The sequence below is a fragment of the Monodelphis domestica genome, chromosome 2 (assembly GCF_027887165.1).
Source record: "Monodelphis domestica isolate mMonDom1 chromosome 2, mMonDom1.pri, whole genome shotgun sequence".
NCBI lineage: Eukaryota > Metazoa > Chordata > Mammalia > Didelphimorphia > Didelphidae > Monodelphis > Monodelphis domestica.
The window spans coordinates 76017107-76038507 of NC_077228.1; the positions used below are offsets into that span (position 1 = coordinate 76017107).

At 38.4% G+C, this 21401-nt stretch overlaps 1 protein-coding gene across 3 annotated transcripts in view; it reads left to right on the plus strand.

Annotated features, from left to right (window-relative positions):
* AXDND1 (axonemal dynein light chain domain containing 1) overlaps positions 1–21401 on the plus strand; it is a 169121-nt gene that overhangs the window by 41142 nt on the left and 106578 nt on the right. For all 3 annotated transcript variants that reach the window (XM_007480883.3, XM_007480885.3, XM_056815593.1), the window contains 6 exons: positions 7858–7978; positions 8942–9027; positions 10387–10443; positions 10630–10732; positions 14366–14487; positions 20621–20761. In XM_007480883.3, coding sequence (XP_007480945.2) covers positions 7858–7978; positions 8942–9027; positions 10387–10443; positions 10630–10732; positions 14366–14487; positions 20621–20761 — 630 coding nt within the window. The remainder of the gene's footprint in view (positions 1–7857; positions 7979–8941; positions 9028–10386; positions 10444–10629; positions 10733–14365; positions 14488–20620; positions 20762–21401) is intronic.

Here is a 21401-nt window from a genome sequence, read left to right on the forward strand (position 1 = left end):
TTGTGCTAATAGATAAAGTTCTTAGGAGTTAGAAGGATCATTTTCCCCATGGAGGTATGTAGACAGTTTAACCTTATTGAATGACTTTTGATTTCTCTTCCTTATTACCTTTTTATGTTTCTTTTGATTCTTGTATTTGAGAGTCAAAATTTCCAGTCAGCTCTGGTCTTTTCATCAGGAATGTTTGAAAGTCCTTTATTTCATTGAATATCCATTTTTGCCCCTTAAGGATAATGCTCAGTTTAAATTATTCTTGAAGTCCTAACTCCTTTTCCCTTTGGAATATCATGCCCCAGGCCCTCTGATCCTTTAATGTAGAATCTGCTAAAACGTGTGTTATCCAGAAGTGGTTCTTCAGTATTAGAATTGTTTCCTTTTTGGCTGCTTGCAATATTTTCTCCTTAACCTAGGAATTCTGGAATTTGGCTATAATCTTTCTGGGAGTTATCATTTTGAGATCCTTTTCAGAAAGTGATTGGTAGATTCTTTCAATTTCTGGTTTACCCTCTGATTCTAGAATAAGAGGGCAGTTTTCCTTGATAATTTCTTGAAAGATGATGTCTAAACCCTTTTTCTGATCCTGGCTTTCAGGTAGTCCAATAATTCTTAGATGATCTCTCCTCGATTTATTTTCAATGTCAGTTGTTTTTCCAATGATATAGTTCACATTTTCTTCCATATTTTCATTCTTTTGACTTTGATTGTTCCTTGATGTCTTGTGTAGAGTCATTAGCTACCCAATTTTAATTTTTAAAATGGGATTTTCTGGAGTGAGCTTTTTGTGCCTCTTTTGCCAAATGGCTTTGACTGTATGCTATAAATTTTGATATATTGTCTCCTCCTTGTCATTCTCTTCAATGAAATTAGTGATTGTTTCTATGATTTGTTCTTTAACTCACCATTTAAAATTTTTTTATTTTATTGATTATTTAAGAAAAATTTTCCATGGTTACATGATTCATATTCTTTTCCTCCCCTCCTCCTCCCCTGCTCCCATAGCCAATGTGCAATTCCACTGGGTTTTACATGTTTGACCTGCTAGTTTTGAAGAATTAGATTATTTATTTTTGAATTAATTTTTAATTTGCCTCTCTATGAACCCTTATTGATTATAGTTTTTATTGCATTATCATCTGAAAAAATTGCATTTGTTATTTTTGCTTTTCTGCATTTGGTTGTGAAGTTTCTATGCCCTAATACATGGTCAATCTTTGTATATGTACCATGTGCTGCTGAAAAGAAGATATAGTCCTTTTTATCCCTATTCAATTTTCTCCAGATCTATTAAATCTAACTTTTCTAAAATTTCATTCACTTCCCTTACTTATTTCTTATTTATTTTTTTTTATTTGATTTATCTACTTCTGATACAGGAAGGTTGAGGTCCCCCACTATTATAGTTTTACTATCTGTTTCCTCTTTAAGCTCCTTATTTTCTTCTTTAAAAATCTGGATTTTTATATTTGTTATATATGTTTACATATAAATATACTACTTGGTGCATATATGTTAGGTACTGAAACTTCTTCATTGTCTATCTCTTTCAATAAGTGCTATTTTTACCTTAGCTTTGTCTAAGATCATGATTGCTACTTCTCTTTGTTTTTGTTTTTGTTTTGTCTCAGTTGAAACCTAATAGATTCTGCTCTAGCCTCTTACCTTTACTCTGTGTGTGTCTACCTGCCTCAAATGTGTTTCTTGTAAACAAAATATGGTAAAATTCTGGTTTTTAATCTACTCAGCTATCTGCTTCTGTTTGGATGAGTTCATCCCATTTACATTCACAGTTATGATTACCATCTATATATTTGCCTCCATCTTGATTTACTCTTTTAGTCCTGCCCTTTCTTCTTTCACTATTTTTTTCCACACCAGTGTTTTGCTTTTAATCCCTTCCCCCCATTCCCCCTCACTTATATCACTCCCCTTCCTATCACCTTCCTTCCTATTCCCCTACTACGTCTCTATATGGTCTTTTAATTGCTGTAGGATTTAAATTAATGTCCAATACTTCAAGTATTATTTTTATAAAGTATATAATCTGACAAAATAGAACCATATGACTAGGTTTTCTGTCTGCTCAAAAATCCCCTCTCAACCAAATCTGCCAAAGGAAGGAAAAAAGAGGACTAAACATGAAAGTCTACCCAATTTATATCCTGTCTACATCAGCACATAATGACAAGCAGTGAGTAGGGAACTTGGAATTGGAGTTTTTAGGGTAACAGATTCAAATTACACAACACCCTCCTCTGAACAACTTCTCTCTCCCTTATATTACTTTCCTCCTAACCACTCCCTTTCTAATTCTCCTTATACTTCTCTATAGGGTAAGAAAGGATACTATAATGAATCTAACTGTTCTTCCCTCTTGAGGCCAAATCCATTAAGAATAAGATTTAAATATTACCTGTCACCACTTACATCTTTCCCTCCATTGTGATAGTATTTCTTCCTTCTGTGCTTCTTTATGTATTATAATTTACCCCATTTTACTTCTCTTTTCCCATTTCTCTTAGTATAATCCTCTTTTTCAATTTAGGCTTTTTTGTCAGCCTAAACAGTTTACTACCACATTCTCTGCCTATTTATACTTTTTCTAACTACTATGATAATGATAATTTTTAAGAGTTACAGATATCATCTTTCTATACAGGAATATAAACAATTTGACCTTATTAAAGCCCTTAAATTTTTTATCTTTCTTAATTATTTCTTATTTTATTTATATTCATATATATTAATCAATATAATAATTATTATATAATATTTGTATTCTTATTATTATTTATACTTCTCTTGAATTTTGTATTTGGACATCAAATTTTCTATTTAAGTGTGGACTTTTCTTCAAGAATACTCGGAATTCTTCTATTTTATTAAATGCTCATACTTTCCCCTGAATTCAGTTTTGATGGGTAGGTGATTCTTGGTTGTAAACCCAATTCCATTGCCTTCTGGAATATTATATTCCAAGCCTTCTGATCCTTCAATGTAGAAGCTACTAGATCCTGTATAATCCTGACTATGGCTCCATGATATTTACATTTTTTTTCCTGGCTGTTTGTAGTATTTTCTCCTTGGCATGGGAGCTCTTAAACTTGTCTATAACATTCCTGGGGGTTGTCATTTGGGGATTTTTGTAGGAGGTGATCTGTGGATTCTTTTGATTTCTATTTCACTCTTTTGTTCAAGAAGATCAGGGCAGTTTTCTTAATATGATGTCTAGGCTTTTTTTTTTTCTTTTGGTCATGATGTTCAGGTAATTCCAGAATTCTTAAATTGTCTCTCCTGGATCTATTTTTCAAGGTCAGTTTTTAAAAATGAGATATTTCATATTTTCTTCTTTAAAATGTTTTTATTTTAAAATTAATCTTACAAAAATTTTATTTAATTAATTAATTTTGAAAAATTTACCATGTTTCCATGCTTCATGTTCTTTTCCTCCCCTCCCTTCTCCCCCCTCCCAGAGCTGATGAACAATTCCACTGTTTTACATATATTTATCAAAACCCATTTCCGTATTATCAATATTTGCAATAGAGTGATCATTTAAAGTCAACATACCCAATCATATCCCCATCAAACCCTGTGATCAATCATATGTTTTTCTTCTGTGTTTCTACGCCACAGTTCTTTCTCTGGATGTGGATAGTATTCTTTCTCATAAGTCCCTGAGAATTGTCCTAGATCATTACATTGCTGTTAGTAGAGAAATCCATTACATTTAATTGTGCCACAGTGTATCAGTCTCTGTGTACAATGTTTTCCTGGTTCTGCTCTTTTCACTCTGTATAAATTCCTGGAAGTCTTTCCAATTCACATGAAATTCCTCCAGTTCATTATTCCTTCCAGCTCAGTACTATTACGTCACCATCATCCTGTGTAAAGGTTAAATTTATGGTTGAGACTGAATGTAATAATTATTGGTTGCCAAGGATTTAATTTCTTAAATCCTAAATGAAACACTCAAGTCAGAATGGAATCTTATGGTGATTTAATTACAATAGGAGGAAGAAATTGAGAGAGAGAGAGAGAGAGAGAGAGAGAGAGAGAGAGAGAGAGAGAGAGAGAGAGAGAGAGAGAGAGAGAGTTAGTTAACTCAAACTGCTCCAGCTCAGGCTGAGCCAGGCAGGAGTCCATGGCTTTGGCCAAGGGCAGCCTTCCCCTGAGAGTCAAGGGAAAGGGGAGTCAGTCCTTTTCACTCACGTGACTGATTCAAGGAGGTTGTCTGAGGAAGCTCCTCTTGGCTGGAGTTCCAGGCAGGAACTGGTGCCTAGCCCTCTCCACAGGAAGTGACGAGAACTCCAGAGGCAGTTCTCTATATCACTTCCTGCATATCACATGTGCCAATGGTGGCTCAAGCTTGGCTTGAGACAGCCCAGGGGACAGTCAGTTGTTTCTGATTTGTCATTTGCTAGCCCATGCCCGTGTAGTGTGGGTGTGCACATTCCTGGGTGTTAGACCAAGCAAGATGGGGAAAATCTAAAAATCACAATCCCCCCTGATGATGATTGGGTTTCTCCTGAGGCTAGTTTCTCCAGACAATACAGCAGTTAAGAGTCAGCTTTTTCACTCACCGTGTGTCAGTACAAAGGAACAGGTTCTCAGGTCCAGTCAGCAGATCCTTCTGCCTCTCTTCACCAGCCTCAACTTGAAAGCATGAAGAATTGCCTTTTCACCGGAAGTAACAGCTCCCTTTAAAGATGCTTCTTTTGCATCACTTCCTGTGTCTTCCCCTAATTTTACATCTACCAATCACAGTTGAAGCTTTGTTTTAGGACTGCCCTTCTGGGCAGTAAGTCGATTCTGATTTGTCACCCACTATTGCACACATGGGTCACAGACCTCTCCCACTCAAGTGTGAATGGGGTGTTTGCACCTTTGGTGATTAAATATAAAATGGGAAGATCTTCATACTCAACTTCAAGTACCCTGTTTCCTCTTATAGGATTAAATCTAAAAATAGGCAGATCTTACAATTTTGTCTTCACAATCAGGGGAGAGTTAAGTATTTTCATTGTTATAATCAGGGGAGAGTACAAGTTAACATTCACAGATCCAGAAAGATCTTGACAGGTAACAAGAGTGGTCTGAATACAATAAAGATAAAATTCAAAAAGTATAAATGTAAAGTCTTACCCTTAAGTATTCAAAATCAACTTCACAAATATAATATGAAGGAGGCATGATAAGAATTCAGTTGTGAAAAACAGCTGGTCATTTTAGTTAACTTTAAACTTTATAAAAGTTGATAGTATGATATGGGAACCAAAAAACTAATGCACTCTTGGACTATATTAAGAAAGTCATAGCTTCTAAGAATAGGAATACTCTGTCCTTATCAATTGGTAAACAGGTATTAAGCATCAATTATTATGTGCCAGCCTCTGTGCCAGGTACTGGGGATACCAATATGAAGAATGAAATAGCTCTAATGAGGAGGCATCCTATTTTTGTATTTTTAGATTGCATTTAGAGTATTGGATTGGGTTCTTAGACCCACAGCCTAATGAGGACATTAATAAATTGGATTATGCCAAGAGGAGAATACCTAGTATGGCAAAGGACTTTGAGTCTGTTACATAAACAGTGGAACAATTTAGGCTGGAGGAGTGAAACTAATGGTGGGGCATAATAGTTGTCTTTAAGTATTTGCAGAACTGTCATGTGGAGGAGAAATTTGACTTACTCTGGCCCCAGAGAGCAGAACCAGGAACAATGGGTATACCAAGTTGCAAAAAAGGTACATTTTGTTTTACTCTCAGGAACAACTTCATAATACTCTAGGCGAGGTCTAACAAGGGCAGAATACAAGGCCATCACCTCCCTTTTTCTGGAAGATTTTACTCTTTGAATATAGCCCAAGATTTAATGAGCTTTTTTACCTGCTGCATCACACTGATGACTAATATTTAGCTTGCAGGTTATTAAACACTCTCCCTCCCTAGCTCAGCTCTATTTCAGAATAACTAATGTATTATGCCTCTCCCATCTTATATTTGTGGAGCTGATTTTTTTTTTTTGGTACCAAAAATGTTGTATCTTTTTAAGTCTTTTGGTCTTGCTGGCTCTCAACATGCTGGGGGCCACCAGTCCACAACTCCTTGACACAGTCATGTCTGGTGGCTGGGGAGACCACAGAGTGGTCCTTGGCGAGATGTGACTGCCCACTCTATTCCCCCTTGCATGACTTCTTTCATCAATGCCTCTTACCTATGGATTGACATGATTATTATTCCCCTTAGTCTCAAAATATAAGAGCAAAACACCTGTACCCTAATTCTCTAAAACATCACCAAAAGATCAGACCCTCAAACCCAATACCAAAAGACTATCACGGGTTAACTTTTACTTAGGTACACAATTCCCAGCAAAACCACAGCTATAGGCCAAGCCCAAAACTTTCTCATGAAGCCAGCACACAAATCAATCATAGAGGCCCATACAATATGTACAGGTACAGTACAGGTACACTAAGCTTCAATGTGCCTCAGTGACTCAATTACACAAATCAGTAACTCAAACTCCCTAGTAAGCCACCTGTGACAAAATCATTTATCTTGTATTCTGTCTGTAATCACAATACAAAAATATAGAATGTTAATCAAGTGATTTGTTAAAAGTTAATATATCACTTTTCCAATTATCTCTCTTTGATTTTGTGTATCTGCATGCCAAGAATATGGATATAAAATAAAGCCCAAGCCTGGGAATGTTGGAGCAGCTGAGATGCAAAGCAATCCCATGGCCGTAATGATTAAGCTGTCTTCCGTTTGTTATTTATTTTATTTTATTTATTTTGACTGATCATTCACCACCTGTCGGGAACCCTGGAGTTGAGAGTGGGGTTGGACCCTGACCTCGGCATCAACACGTATAATTCTAAATGCTGAAAAACATTTTAGCTATTTGAATGCCAGTTAGCTATGATGATAGTAACACCAATCTAAGATTTCTCTGGCACTAAGGTTTACAAAGCACTTTACCCTCAAAACAACCATATGAGCAATAGATCACAATTGTAACTTAGCTATATGGCAGGTTTTTTTTTTTATTCAGAGACATTTTATTTTCCCAATTATATGTAATAACAATTTTCCACATAAGTTTTCTGAAGTTATAAGATCTAAATTGTTTCCTTCCCTCTCTCCCCCTTTTCCCAGCCATGATAAGTAATTTGATCTGGTTCATGTCTAATATCATGCAAAACATATATCCATATTGATAATTGTTATAAGAAAATACTCATATGAAACCAAAACCCTAAAATAAAAATTGTATGCTTTAATCTGCATCTAACTCTTAACAGTTCTTTCTCTGGAGGTGGATAGCATTCTTTGTCATTAGTCCTTCAGAATTTTCCCAGATCATTGTATTGCTGAGAGTAGCTATCTCTCACTTGATCATTATACAGTATTGCTGTTTCTGTGTATAATTTTCTTCTGTTTATTTCACTCTGCGTAAGTTCATGTAGATCTTTTCAGCTTTTTTTCTGAAATCATCCTGCTTATCATTTCTTAAAGCACAATAGTATTCCATCACCAACATATACCACACTTTGTTCATCCATTCCCCAATCAATGGATATCCCCATAAAAATAGGTTCCTTCCCCTGTTTTATGAACTCTATGGTATATAAACCCATTAGTGGGTGTTACAGGATCAAAGGGTATGCACAGTCTTATAGCCTTTTGGTTAAAATTAGTAATAGCAAATTGCTCTCCAGAATGTTTGGATCAGTTCACAACTCCACCAATAATGCATTAGTGTCCTGACAGATTGTTAAAGAAGAGTTCAATCTGAGACAATTTTGTGGATAACTAACTGATGAACACATATTTTTCATTTCTTTAGAGATATTTCTTTTTTGTATGACATTAAAGCTGAAAAAATAGAGCGTTCATGGCTTCCAAAGATTTCTGACCTTCTTAAGCAGACTCCAACACCATACACGGGTTTGACTCCAGTCAAGAAAGTAAGTGTGACTTTATGGCCATAATAGTCTTTTTTTAGAATTTATTAAAAATATAAAATGGGCAATTATTCTAGCAGTCTTAATTAATCATAGAGATGGTTAGGTCCTACTGTCAGCATTTATGAGTATAATGATGACATAAAGCCCAGATTATGAATTCAGTGACCAACCCTAGTCTATGCTTGTCTCTTGAGAAAGATGTCTTTTTTTCCCTCCTTTTTTAAAAGTCGCTTTTGTAATCATAGTTGTTTAAGGTGTGATTGTTATCACTAAAGTATAGCCAAATCAAATCAAGAAGCATTTATTAATCTCTTGCTGCATACCAAGATACTGTGCTAATCACTGAAGATGCAAGGAAGAGCAATCAATATCTCTAAGAAGTCCATGGTCTAACATGTCAACAATCACATACACAACAGATTTATTACAAAGGAGAAAGTGGAAAGAAGATCATACCTATCTTTCTAAATGTCAACTTAAAAAATTGTCAGACTTAGATTTAAAAAAAAATCTTACCTTCCATCTTGGCATTAATTCTAAGGCAGTAGACCAACAAGGGCTAAGCAACAAGGATTAAGTTACTTGCCCAGGATCACAAAGCTAGAAAATATTCTTAGACCAGATTTGAAACCAGGAATCTTATATTTTTCGACTTGCTAATATGGATTTTTATGTGTACTTTTAGAATTAATCAAATTATTTAAGAAGTCAAACCCAGTATTCCTGAGAACCTAGAATGTGTTTCAGTTAATGGTATTAAGACACTAAACTCTCAATTTATCTTTCCTACAATATGGATGATTTTGCTTCAAGCTAATAGTCTTTACTTAGAATTATGGTTTAAGCCATTTTTCTAATCAAGATCTCTCAAATAAATCTAATTCTGATGTTTTGGATGGGGAGTAGTAGGTAGGTATCTTTCAAAATGTTTTTTCCCCTTTCACATCTCCATTTCTTTTTCAGTCAAAGAAGTTAACAGATACTTTGATCCCTGAAGAATTTCATGTTGTATCCAGCACAGGAGTTGAAGGCTTACAATTTTATGATGAGTGAGTTTTACAATTTGAATAGAACCCTTGATAATTAAATTATTACTACCTCTCTTGAAACCAAGAAATAATGCCAAGATTGAGAGCAGAAGGATATTCATGTCCCTAGACAGTAGGTTAAACATAGAAGTTTGCTGGTAAATGTAAGGCTAGCTATTATAATGAATAATAATCTTTTATATTAACATGATATTTTATAATTTACAAAGCATTTTCATATATATATATATATATATATATATATATATATAATGCCATGTGAACCTCACAAGAATGCTGGGAAAAAGGACTCAGGAGGGAAAAACCTAATGATTTCCCAAGATGAAATGACTGGCATTGGTTAGTCTCATTAAGTTGTAAACTCCTTAAGGGGAAGGTAATGTCTTATTACTTGTATTCTCAGCTTAGCAGAGTACGTGGTACATTGATAGTATTGTGGGTAAAAGACAAGATGACAGAGGAAATAAAGACTGGAACTTCCAAACATTGATTTATTAAGCAATACATGTTAGTTGCCTAACAAATTGGGACCAAAGCCCTCTACTTTGACACTGGATCCTGAATACAGGAGGAGAAAAACTTATGCATCATAAACAATCAAATAAGGTCAGTTAATTAAAAGAAAACAACCAGGATACAAAATTAGGTGGTCCAATTTCTAATTAGAGCAAAGATTAGGGACTTTCCAGTTTGGGAAGAAGAAAGAAAACAGATGCAATTTCTTGAAATCAGAAAAAGATATATCCCACTTTCTTTTTTCTCAAGTGTTGGTATTCAGTCAAAGGAACACAGAAATAATAAATGATTGACTAATATGGGGCCAGTTTTCAGTTAAAAAGTGTGTTACTTGAGATGTATAATCGTGATAACACTTCACATCAATCTTTTAATCTGACTGGGCTACTGGCCAGAAAAAAACTGAGTCCTTAATTAAAGTAGCAGGTAGTAATCTAAATATCAGGTAGAGGTGGTCCAGCTTCCCAGCTACCCAAAGCTAGGCTCAAAAAAAGTTTTCTCACAATGACCTCAGTTGAATAAAGTTTTTTCACAAGATAGACATTGGAGTACACTCATAACTGAAAAGAAATGGAACTGAGCTAGCTCCAGAATTGAGTCACAAGATGGAGCATCAGGGTGATTCCATTTTCCACTACCATTTGCTGTTCTAATCACCTCATTAGGCACTTAATAAATGTGGACTGGAACCAAAACCTAAGCTCAGGTCATCTCCTTGTCCATTCTCTCTCCTTCCCAAGATCATGCTCCTTCCAGGGGAAAGAGTGTGATTATGCATTGTGTTACAGTCAGGTCATCAAATGCCCTTGAGAATAATGTGTAAATTTCCTTTTTTTTTTGCAGTAAATATACAACCCTGTTGACTGACAGTCAGAATAGACTGTTACTTTTCCCATCCATGTAAGTAGAGCTGCTTTTCTAAAATGTTTTCTGTAATAATAATGTTGTAATTGCTTTCAAAGCCACCCACCACCCAAAGACTTATGGCCTGCCTTTATTTTATTTTATTATCTTTTGGGTTCAAAGATTTGATACATACTTCTGGTAAGAACACTAACTCTCCATTTTTGCACCTTCATCTGCTAGGAAACCAAATAAGAGAGTTGAGGTGGCACAGCTGAAGAGTGTGATGGATGCCATGCTAGAGAAGGCTGGTGTAGATGATGATATATCAGTACATTCAACCAAGGTAGAATAACTTTCCTAAACCCCGTCATAATGGAGAATATTTCCCATCCCTAGGCATTTCTTGTAATCATCTGGCATGAATTAAAGATGTTTCAAATATCAAAAATTACCATGTTGCAAAGTCCTTGTGAATATTCTTTTAAAGAATATTTTAAAAATATTCTTTTAAAGGTTTTTTTAGGTCTCATTTTACTTATAAAAGCAGATTCAGAGAGAAGTAGTATTGTATAGTATCGAGAGAGCTGGCCTTCTAGAGTCTAGGATTAACGTCACGTCTGCATTTGACACACACTGGCTTTGTGACCTTGGGCTCAGGGAGCTTTTTAAAACCAGGAGTTTCAAAGTGGGTTCTAGTTTACATTGACTTCAGGAAGTTTCCTCAATGGGAATTCCCCATGCTCATGAAATCATAGGTCTGCGATAAAAAAATCATGGACTCAGAACAGCATGGTGGAAGAAAGGCTGCTCTTAGAACCAGGGGTCCCATGTTCATATTTCTTACTAGTCATATGATAATTGGCAGGCCACCTGACCTCTCTGGGTCTCAATTTCAAAGTAGGGGCTTAATTAGATGACACCAAAGGTCTTTTCCAGGACCACAGTCCTTCCTTGGTATGTCACTTTTCTCATCAGTAAAATAGGAATGTTAATATTCACATTGCCAATCTTAGGATGTCTTTGTTGTGAACTTTAGATTTCTCCACCCTACTTAGTCTAACAAAATCAGGAATGTCTTGTGAACTTTACATTACTCCACCCTACTTAATCTAACAAAATCAGCAATGTCTACACCCATACTTAAGGATTAAGTATTTAGGAGGATGGCCTTTGATAGACATGTGCTAGCAAACGACAAATCAGAAACAGCTGACAGACCTTGGGCTGTCCTAAGTCAAGCTTAAGCTACCATTGGTACAGATGAGACGCAGGAAAATGATGTAAAACTGTCTATATATTTGGCATCACTTCCTCTCTCAGGTCTCTTTCCCAGGAGAGGTGGCTCTGGCTGGCAGCATGCTAAGCTTTCTGACGTCTTGGCGTGGTGGCAGCTATTGTCTGGTTTGGAGGTGAGTTTTCCCTTGATACTATACTGGGAGAAACTGAGAAGCTAGTTCAGGTTCAGGCATCTTAGCTGAGCCCTCTTGGGGTTTAGGCTGATTCCTTTCTCCTTTACCTTCCAAACACTATCATCTTAAAAGTCACTAATTTGAACTCCCCCTGGCACAGGCCAGGCAGGAAAAATTCTACACCTTTTCCCTCTCCCTTCTCCTTAATTTCTTTCCTCTATATTAATTAAAATCACCATAGATTTCCAGCTGACTTGTGTATTTTATTTGGGATATCCCCTGGCGACTGAAATTAATTTAGTTTAGGTCACAACCCTAAAATTATCTTTACATTGTGAAGTAACTGGCTAACTTTCAAGTGCTATGTAGATGTTTTAAAATTGTAAGCATGAGTCTGATTATTTCATAGAAATTTCTAGGTAATCTTGTGTGTGTGGTCAGTTTTTAAAAATATTTTAGTGACAACAGAAAATAATGATGTAAATTATCAATGAGAAAGCATTAAAGTAACTGATTATAACTGTTATCTCCTTGGAACATACGACAACAAAAATAACTCAGTGACTTCACAACAAATAGAAGATCCAATAAGGAGTCATATTGAAGAGAGGCTCTCTGTAGATAGGGAAATCCTTTGGATATTCCTGTTTGTAGATGATGTTCTGAGTGCATCAAGGCCCAGGACATTGCAGAGCCTCTTATAAGAAAGCTATAACCTCCTCCCCCTACCCCTCCCTGCCAAAGGAGTTTGATGCCTCAATCCACATAAGAAAGACAAGGGAATGAAAAATGTATAAAAATGCATTTAATCAAGTTTCCAGTAGCATTTGTCTGTCAGTATGTATATATATGGACAAATAGTAGAAATAGATGCAATCCCAAGCTTCCCATGAAAGCAAAAGGTCTATCTTTTGTATAATAGGTAGGAAAGATGGTATTTATCAACTAAAATATAAGAAGGGAAGATAGACTGGTCACTTTGCAAGAGCATGGAATGACAGGCAGAGTGACCCATTGGTAAGATTTCTTGCTTGTTGGATAAGCTCCCTATCATCAGTTTGTAGAAGGATATGGACAAGTCACCCAAGATGGACAGGCACAGCTGGGTTGTGATTGGCATCATTGGAGGAAACTTCCAAATCAATAAGCTCTCAGATGCTATTTGACTAATGCTCCTCTCACTGTGAAAAAAACTATTGAAGTATAAACGCGAGTCTAGATGGGAAGATGAGAGGAGTACAACTTGAGTCTTTGTATATCACTGAATAAAATGTAAAAAAGGCTACCAAAGAATCTTCCTTTCTTCATTATCCCTACAAAATAGGGCAAATTGGGAAAACTGTGCTTTGGTGAATGTTCTTCCAAAGTACAGCTTCTTTAATTAAACATATAGCAATAATATTAATAGTAATGATAACATAATGGCTCATATTTATGTAGTGATTTATGGTTTTCAAAGTGTTTCTGTGTCTACTTTGTCTCTTGCTGTATTAGGAAGAGGAAAGAACAATACCCTTAGAGGCAGGAGGCCTAGCTTTTGTTTCCCTACCCATTATTAACTTTATATCCTTAGGAAAATTGCTTAAATTCAATGGAGCTCAATTTGTAAGATAAAGAAAATAATATCTTACCTGATTAAAAGAAGAAAGCTCTACTAGATTACTATTTTAAGAGCTAGATGGTCTAGTAGTATAAGGATAATTTTAGGGTTGTGACTTAAATCTAAATTAATTTTGGTCACCAGAGGAAATCCCAAATAAAATACCTAAGTCAGCTGGAAATTTATGGTGATTTTAATTGATATCTAGGAAAGAAATTAAGGAGAAGAGAAAGAAGGAGGGGAGGGTATAGGATTTCTCCCGCCTGGCCTGTGCCAGGGGAAGTTCAAAGTCCTCCACATTGAGGTCTCTGAAGAAGATTAGAAGCTTTCTAAGAGGATAATGTTTGGAAGGTAAAGGAGAAAAGAATCAGCCTAAACTCCAAGAGAGCTCAGTTAAGATGCCTCACCTGAACTAGGCTACTCAGCTTCTCCCAGTATAGTATCAAGGAAAACTCACTGCCAAACCAGACATTAGCTGCCGCCACACCAAGATGTCAGAATGCTTAGCACGCTGCCAGCCAGAGCCAGCTCTCCATGGAAAAAGGCCTAAGAGAGGAAGTGACGTGAAATATATAGACGGTTTTTACATCACTTTCCTGCATCTCACATGTACCAATGGTAGCTTAAGTTTGACTTAGGACAGCCCAGGGGTCTGTCAGCTGTTTCTGATTTGTCATTTGCTAGCACATGTCTATCATAGGCCATCCTCCTAGATACTTAATTCTTAAGTATGGGTGTAGACATTTCTGATTTTGTTAGACTAAGTAGGGTGGAGTAATCTAAAGTTCACAGTAGAAGGAATCTGGGATTGAAGAATGTACCAAATCCTATGATTCTACTTTTTTTTAATTAAAAAATCTTCCCAAGAAATATGTTTTTCAGTATTTCCTATAACAATTCCCCCCCAAAGAATCATGTAAGTTAGATTGTTTTACTTTAACAACACTAATCACTTATCTTCTACCAGATGCACAAACTTCTTGAAAAGCTGAAGACTGAACAGAACATTTACAATACAGTATTTCATGAAATTATTCGACAAATAAGTGTGGACTGTGCAGACAGAGGAGAACTCTTGTCTAATATAAGGTTAGGGCTTTAAAGTTGTCTTTTTTTCCCCTTACAGTATTACGGTTATCTTTGTTTTTCAGAAAGTGATAAAATATCTCTTCTGTTTTAAGAATAGGTAGTTGCATTTCTCCTTTCTTTCCTATAGTGACCTCCATGAGAAATAAAATTGAATCTCAGAATTGGCAGAGACCTCAGAGGCCATCCATTTCAACCTATATCTGAGTACAAATCTATGTATCTGAACAATATCTCCAACAAATGACCATTTGTTCTTTGTTTAAAGAATTCTAGTTAAAAACCCACTAGTTACTGTGAATTTTAAAACTACTCCACCCTACTCAGACCATACTTTAGAAGATTTGATTTTAGCTATTTCCTGATTGTAACAATGAAGACACTCTCTTTAACAGAATCAGGAATGTCTTGTAGTACTTTACATTGCTCCACCCTACTTAGTCTAACAAGGTCAGTAATGTCTGCACCCATACTCAAGGATTAAGTATCTAGGAGGATGGCCTTCAACAGACATGTGTAGAAACAGCTAACAGGCTGTCCTAAGTCAAGCTAAGCTACCATTGGTATAGATAAGATGCAGGAAAGTGATGTAAAACCATCTATATAGGGCGGCTCTCTTCCTCTCTTCATGCTCTTTCCCCGGAGAGGTGGATCTGGCTGATCACTGCCTGTGAGCAGCCTGGGTGCCAGTTCGATTCTGAAACTTGAGCCTGGAGGAGCTCCCTCATACAGTTTCCTTGAGCCAGTCTCATGGTGAGTGGTAAGACTGACTTCCCTTTCCTTTGACTCTCAAGGGAGGCCCTTGGCCAAGACCTTTAACTCCTGCCTGGTTCAGCCTGAGCCAGAGCAGTTTAAATTAACTCTTTCCTCTCCTTCTCTCTTCTCCTTAATTCCTTCTATCTATATTAATTAAAATCACCATAATTCCCAGCTGACTTGACTATTTTATTATTTGGAATTTTCTCTGGCGACCAAATTAATTTAGATTTTTTAAGTCACAACTATAAAATTATCCTTTACATTACCAAGCTCATCCCATGTTGGTATGACTCTAACTTGCTAGAAGTATTTCTTTACATGAAGGCAAAAATCTTAATTTATTAAAAAAATACCTTTATCTTCTGTTTTAGAATCAATATTGTGACTGGTAAAACTGGAAAACGGTATGGTAGAGCCTAGGTATAGACCAATATCTCACATCCTATACCAAAATGGGTATAAGACTTAGATATAAAGAGTGTTACCATAATTGAATTAGGAGAGCATAGAAGAGTTCACCTGGCAGATCTATGGAGAAGGGAAGAATTTATGACCAAACGAGATAGTCTAGTCTAGTGGTAGTCTCTCGGTGACCGAGAATGATAATTGTCTTTGTGCATTATCATCTATTGATGTACCCTCATGTGGCTTTGAAGTCCAAAGACTGAGGCGCAAAGTTTGTGGCACATGGGGCATGGGACGCCAGTTGTTACGGGAGGTGCGGCTGTGGCCTGGTGTTAGCGTTCACGCGCAGCGGCAAGACGTCGACATCGTTCATCTTCAAAGGTGGTGGCGGCATGGTTAATGTGGGTTCGCCAGCTGCTTCTGATAGAGGCAGCAAGTTCTAGTTGCTTTAGTATAATGCCAGCCCATTTCAAGTTTGACTTTAGCTGATCCTTGAATCTTTTCTTTGGACGACCTTGTTTCCTGAGTCCAGCTGACAGTTCACCATAGAATACCTGTCTTGGTATTCTCTGTGGGTCCATGTGGATGACGTGTCCAGACCATCGTAGCTGGGCTTTGAGGACCATTACTTCGATGCTGGTGGAGTTGGCTCTGTCGAGGACTTTCTGGTTGGTGATTTGGTCCTGCCATCGGATCCTCATGATTGACTGGAGAGAGCGTTGGTGGAATTGCTCCAGCTGTTTCATGTGCTTCCGGTACAGTGTCCATGTCTCACAACTGTACAGGAGTGAGCTGAGGACCACTGCATTATACACTTGGAGCTTCGTCGCAGTGCTTACACTGCTGTGTTGGAGGACTTTGGAGTGCAGACGCCCGAGTGCCTGGCTGGCCTTTTGGATCCTGGCATTAATCTCGTGGTGACCCGTCGTTGGCAATGGTGCTGCCCAGGTACTTGAAAGTGTTGATGTTAGAAAGCTGCGTGCCATCGATTGTAATGCACGGCTGGTTCGTTGGCCTCCCTGGTGCAGGTTGGAACAGCACCTCTGTTTTGCTGAGGCTAATAGTCAGGCCAAACAGTTTTGTTGCGGTGGAGAACCTGTCCACAATGGTTTGAAGATGATTTTCTTGGTGGGCCATGAGAGCACAGTCATCTGCAAAGAGAGCTTCCAGGATGAGTCTCTCTGTTGTCTTTGTTTTTGCAGTCAGGCGGCGAAGGTCAAATAGTGAGCCATCCAGTCGGTATTTGATGTAGACACCCAGGTCTAGATCCATCACAGCATGTCGTAATACGTGGGTGAAAAATAGGTTGAATAGTCCTGGAGCAAGGACACAGCCTTGTTTCACGCCATTGGAGATGTTGAAGTGATCAGAAGTCTCTCCACCAGATAGGACTTCCCCTGTCATGTCGACATGAAAGAGCTGGATCAGTTTGATGAATTTTGCTGGGCAACCGAGCTTGCTAAGGATCACCCACAATGCGTCCCTGTTCACTGTGTCAAACATCTTTGTCAGGTCTATGAAGACAATGTAGAGACTCAGGTTCTGCTCAAGACAATTTTCCTGCATTTGCCTCACTGTGAAGACCATGTCGATGGTGCTATGATCTGGTTGGAAGCCACATTGTGATTCAGGCAGGTTCTACTCTGAAACAGATGACAGGAGTCTGTTGAGTATAACACGGGCGAGGATCTTTCCAGCAGTGGAGAGTAGTGAGATGCCTCTGTAGTTGTCATAGGCTGCTCGTGCGCCTTTGTTTTTGTATAGGGCTACAATGGAGGCATTTCTGAGTTCTGGGGGCATGTCTTCCTCTTCCCATATGCTGGTCAGCACTATGTGGAATGCCTGGAGCGCCTTTCCATTTAAGGCCTTGTACACTTCGGTTGGGATCCCGTCTTTACCGGGTGCCTTGCCTGCACTCATTTGTTTAATGGCTTTTTGGACTTCCTCTATTGAAGGAGGGACGTCAAGTTGTTCAATGGTGTGGTTTTGGGGGATCTGGTCAAGGGCGCTTTGGTCGACTGAAGAGGGTCGGTTGAGAAGCTGACTGAAGTGTTCTTTCCACCTGTTGCTGATGCCTTTTTTATCTTTTATGAGAGTGTCACCATCAGAGGATAGCAAGGGAGTAGTGGTGGGTTTTAATGGCCCATAGACAGTCTTGAGGGCACTGAAAAATTGTTTGTAGTTTTTTTGTATCAGCAAAGCGCTGGATTTCTTCTGTCTTTTTTTCGCACCATCAGTCTTGCAACTTCCTGATCTCATGCTGTGCCGTGGCTTGGAGAGACTTGAATCTGTTCTTTGTAGGAGCAGAATTTGGATAATTTTGCCACTCCATAAAGTCTTTGTTCTTTTTGCTCAATAGGTCTTCAATAGCAGTGTTGTTCTCATCAAACCAGTCCTGGTGGTTGCGTTGTTTGGGGCCTAGGACTGCCTTTGATGTTTCCTTCACTGCGTCTCTGAACTGGTTCCATTTCTCTATTGAGCTTCCAGTGAGTGGTCCCTTGGCAGACAGCTTGTCGTCTAGGCAGGACTGGAATGTTTGCAAATAAGATGGATCTCTAAGATGACTCACGTTGTAAAATGCATGAACTGTCTGGGCATGTTTTGGATGGCGAGGCGCAATGCGCATTTGAAGAGTCGCTCTAACCAATCGGTGGTCTGTCCAGCATTCAGCTCCTCTCATGGCTCTGGTGATCTGTACATCCTGGATGTCTCGCCAGCGTACAATGATGTAGTCAATGAGATGCCACTGTTTTGATCGTGGGTGCATCCATGTTGTTTTATATTTGTTCGCCATTCTGAACACAGTGTTCGTGATGGTGAGTTCGAACTCTGAGCATTTGCTGAGTAGTAGTAGGCTATTGTTGTTCATTTTGCCCATGCTGTGTTTGCAGAGCACTCCTTTCCATCTTTCATGGTCCTGGCCAAAGCGGGCGTTGAAGTCTCCCAGTAGTATCAGCTTGTCATTGGTGGGCACTGAGTGCAGGACGGCACTCAGGTCAGAGTAGAACTGCTCGATGTTCTCCTCTGTGCTGGTCAGTGTTGGGGCATATGCGCTGATGATTGTGGCATACCGGTCTTTGCTGAGAGGCAAATGGATCTTCATGAGCCTCTCGCTGATGCCCACAGGCAAGTCTGGCAGCTGTTTGAGCAAGCTGGTCTTCATAGCCAGGCCAACACCGTGAATTCTGTCTTCATTTGAGGCTCTACCTTTCCAGAAGAAGGTGTATCCAGTGGTGGGTTCGCTGAGTGATCCCTCTTCTGGTAAGCGTGTTTCGCTTGGGGCTGTGATGTCGATGTTATATCGTGCCAGTTCTTTACCAATTAGAGCTGTTCTTCTCTCTGGTCTTGATGTATTCTATCAAGTAATGTTCTGATGTTCCATGCTCCTAGTAGGAGTTTCTTTGTATTATGTTTTCTTTGGTTTCGACCGCTTAAAGGGATGACCCGCCAGCCGCGGCGTGCTGACCGGGTGTTTGTAGGGCAGGCAATGTTTGGGACATCTTTTCTAGTCCCTTCCCTTGATTAGGGTGAGCAATGCTATCCTAGAGAGGGCTGCTCAGTTGCCCAGGATGCTGCCGAACATCCCTGCTGCCCTACAGGGCTGAGCGACTACTGGTCCATGGGCTGCGTATGTGCAGGATCGTGACTCAACTGCCAGTGGTCACCTCTACCTGTTGCGTCACCACTCCCCCATCGCCGCAGGTCTTGAAGAGGGTGGACGGGGTTAGGATAGATGAGTGTGCACAAAGATACTTGTGCATGAAGGAGATTTAAGTGGAAAAGTCGATGCACAGAGACAGTCCCACTCTCTTGGCGTTGGAAGCCTGGGTCCAGTGGCACGAAAAATTGTCACACCTGGAGACTTCCTCAGCTGCACTGGATGGCCGTGTTGTCTTTTGTGCTCCAGCACGCCCTAAGCACTCCATAGTGCTTTGCTGCGTCACCCTCTCAGCCGTTCTTCCTCCTGTTCCGCCGAAGCAGTCTTCACATGCTGGGTGAGCAAAGCCCTGGTTCACCAGGGGTCGATGACCCGATGGCTACCCTCACAAGGTTTAGCCAGCCTGTCGAAGCTGTTGCCTGGGGTGTGGCTGCTGCCGCATGCTAGCAGCTATTGGGAGCCACAAGTGAGAGCTGGGTGTCAGGTGGGGGTCAGAGGCTGGAGACCTGCCCTAGGAGGGCATGACAAGCCCTCCACATCAGAGATACTACCCCTCCCTGAACACCCCATACAACAAACAAGAGATAGAGAGCATTATAAGATATAAAATAAATAATTGTAATTACATTAAATTAAAATGCTTTTGTACAAACAAAACCAATGTAACCAAGATTAGAAGGGAAACAGCAAATTGAGAAAAAAAATTAATAACAAATTTCTCCAATAAAGGTCTAATTTCTCAGATTTATATAGGACTAAGTCAAATTTATAAGATTACATATCATTCCACATTGACAAATGGTCAAAGGATATGAACAAGCAATTTTCAGATGAAGTTAAAGCTATTAATAATAATATGAAAAATGCATTTAGTCACTCTTTAGAGAAATGCATATTAAAATAACTCCAAGGTACCATCTCACATCTATCAGATTGGCCAATATGGCAGTTCTCTATCCACTGAGCCACTTAACTGCCCCTTTATTTGCTGCTTTAAGAATTTCATTCTTAAGAGCTTCCCATCATTCCTGGCTTGTCATCCCCTCTTGATTTTAGTCCATACAGAGCTTCTTGTTTTTTCTCTGAGTATACAAAGACACATGTGAAACAGTCCCTACCTTCAAAAAGTTTACATACTACTAGGAAAGAAAATAGGTACACAGAAAAATATATTTGAAATATTCACATATATACATACATGTATATTAAGAATGTCTGTTCTCTCCTATTATTTCACTTTTTTCCCTTGCATACCTTCCTTAAACTTATCTCTTATTCACTGTAGACTTCTCCTTCTTTCCTCCCCTCTAATAGACAGAGGTATGTGAAATTGCTTGACCAAATAGCTCGTCAGATGATTGATTTTTACAAAGACATGGTGGCCCAACGGATAATGGACAAACGCATCATTGAAGAATTGTTTAACTTCAAGAATGTTGTTGAAGAGCTGAGCAGGTATGAAATTGAATTGTCTTTTAAAAACCTGTTAAATTTCTTTTTTGTGTGTATATACTTATATATACACCTACCAAATGCTATCTTCCTGATCCTGGGATGTGATGTACCTAAGATTATTAGTCTTAAAAATTTGAATTCTCTGACATAATGAATATATAATAATATATAATGAATAATGCTTATTAGAGCCTAACCCACTTAAATGTCTGGATATGTGACTAAGTTTCAGGTCTAAATAATTGTACTTTTTGAGAGCTGGGAAGGATTCTTAGAGATAATCTATTCCAAATCCCTCATTTTATAGATGAAGAAACTAATACTCAGAGAGGGCATGTTCTTTCTAACATCATAAGTAGTAGATAACAAGAGATAAAATTAACTAGATAGTGCAAGTATTAAAATCCTCAATTTACAAATTAGGAAACTGAGGACTGATGTGACTGGCTCATAGTTTCAGAAACTTATGAAAATGGAACTGAACATGCTCACTATGAAAATTGGAACGACAAGAACAACATTCAAGTTCACTAAGCATTCTGTATTTTTAAAAAATTGGGAAAAGAAAAAGGAAAATGAAACATTCATTAGTGCCATAAACCTAGAATTTAGAACTAAAATGTAGCCACACTGAACATAA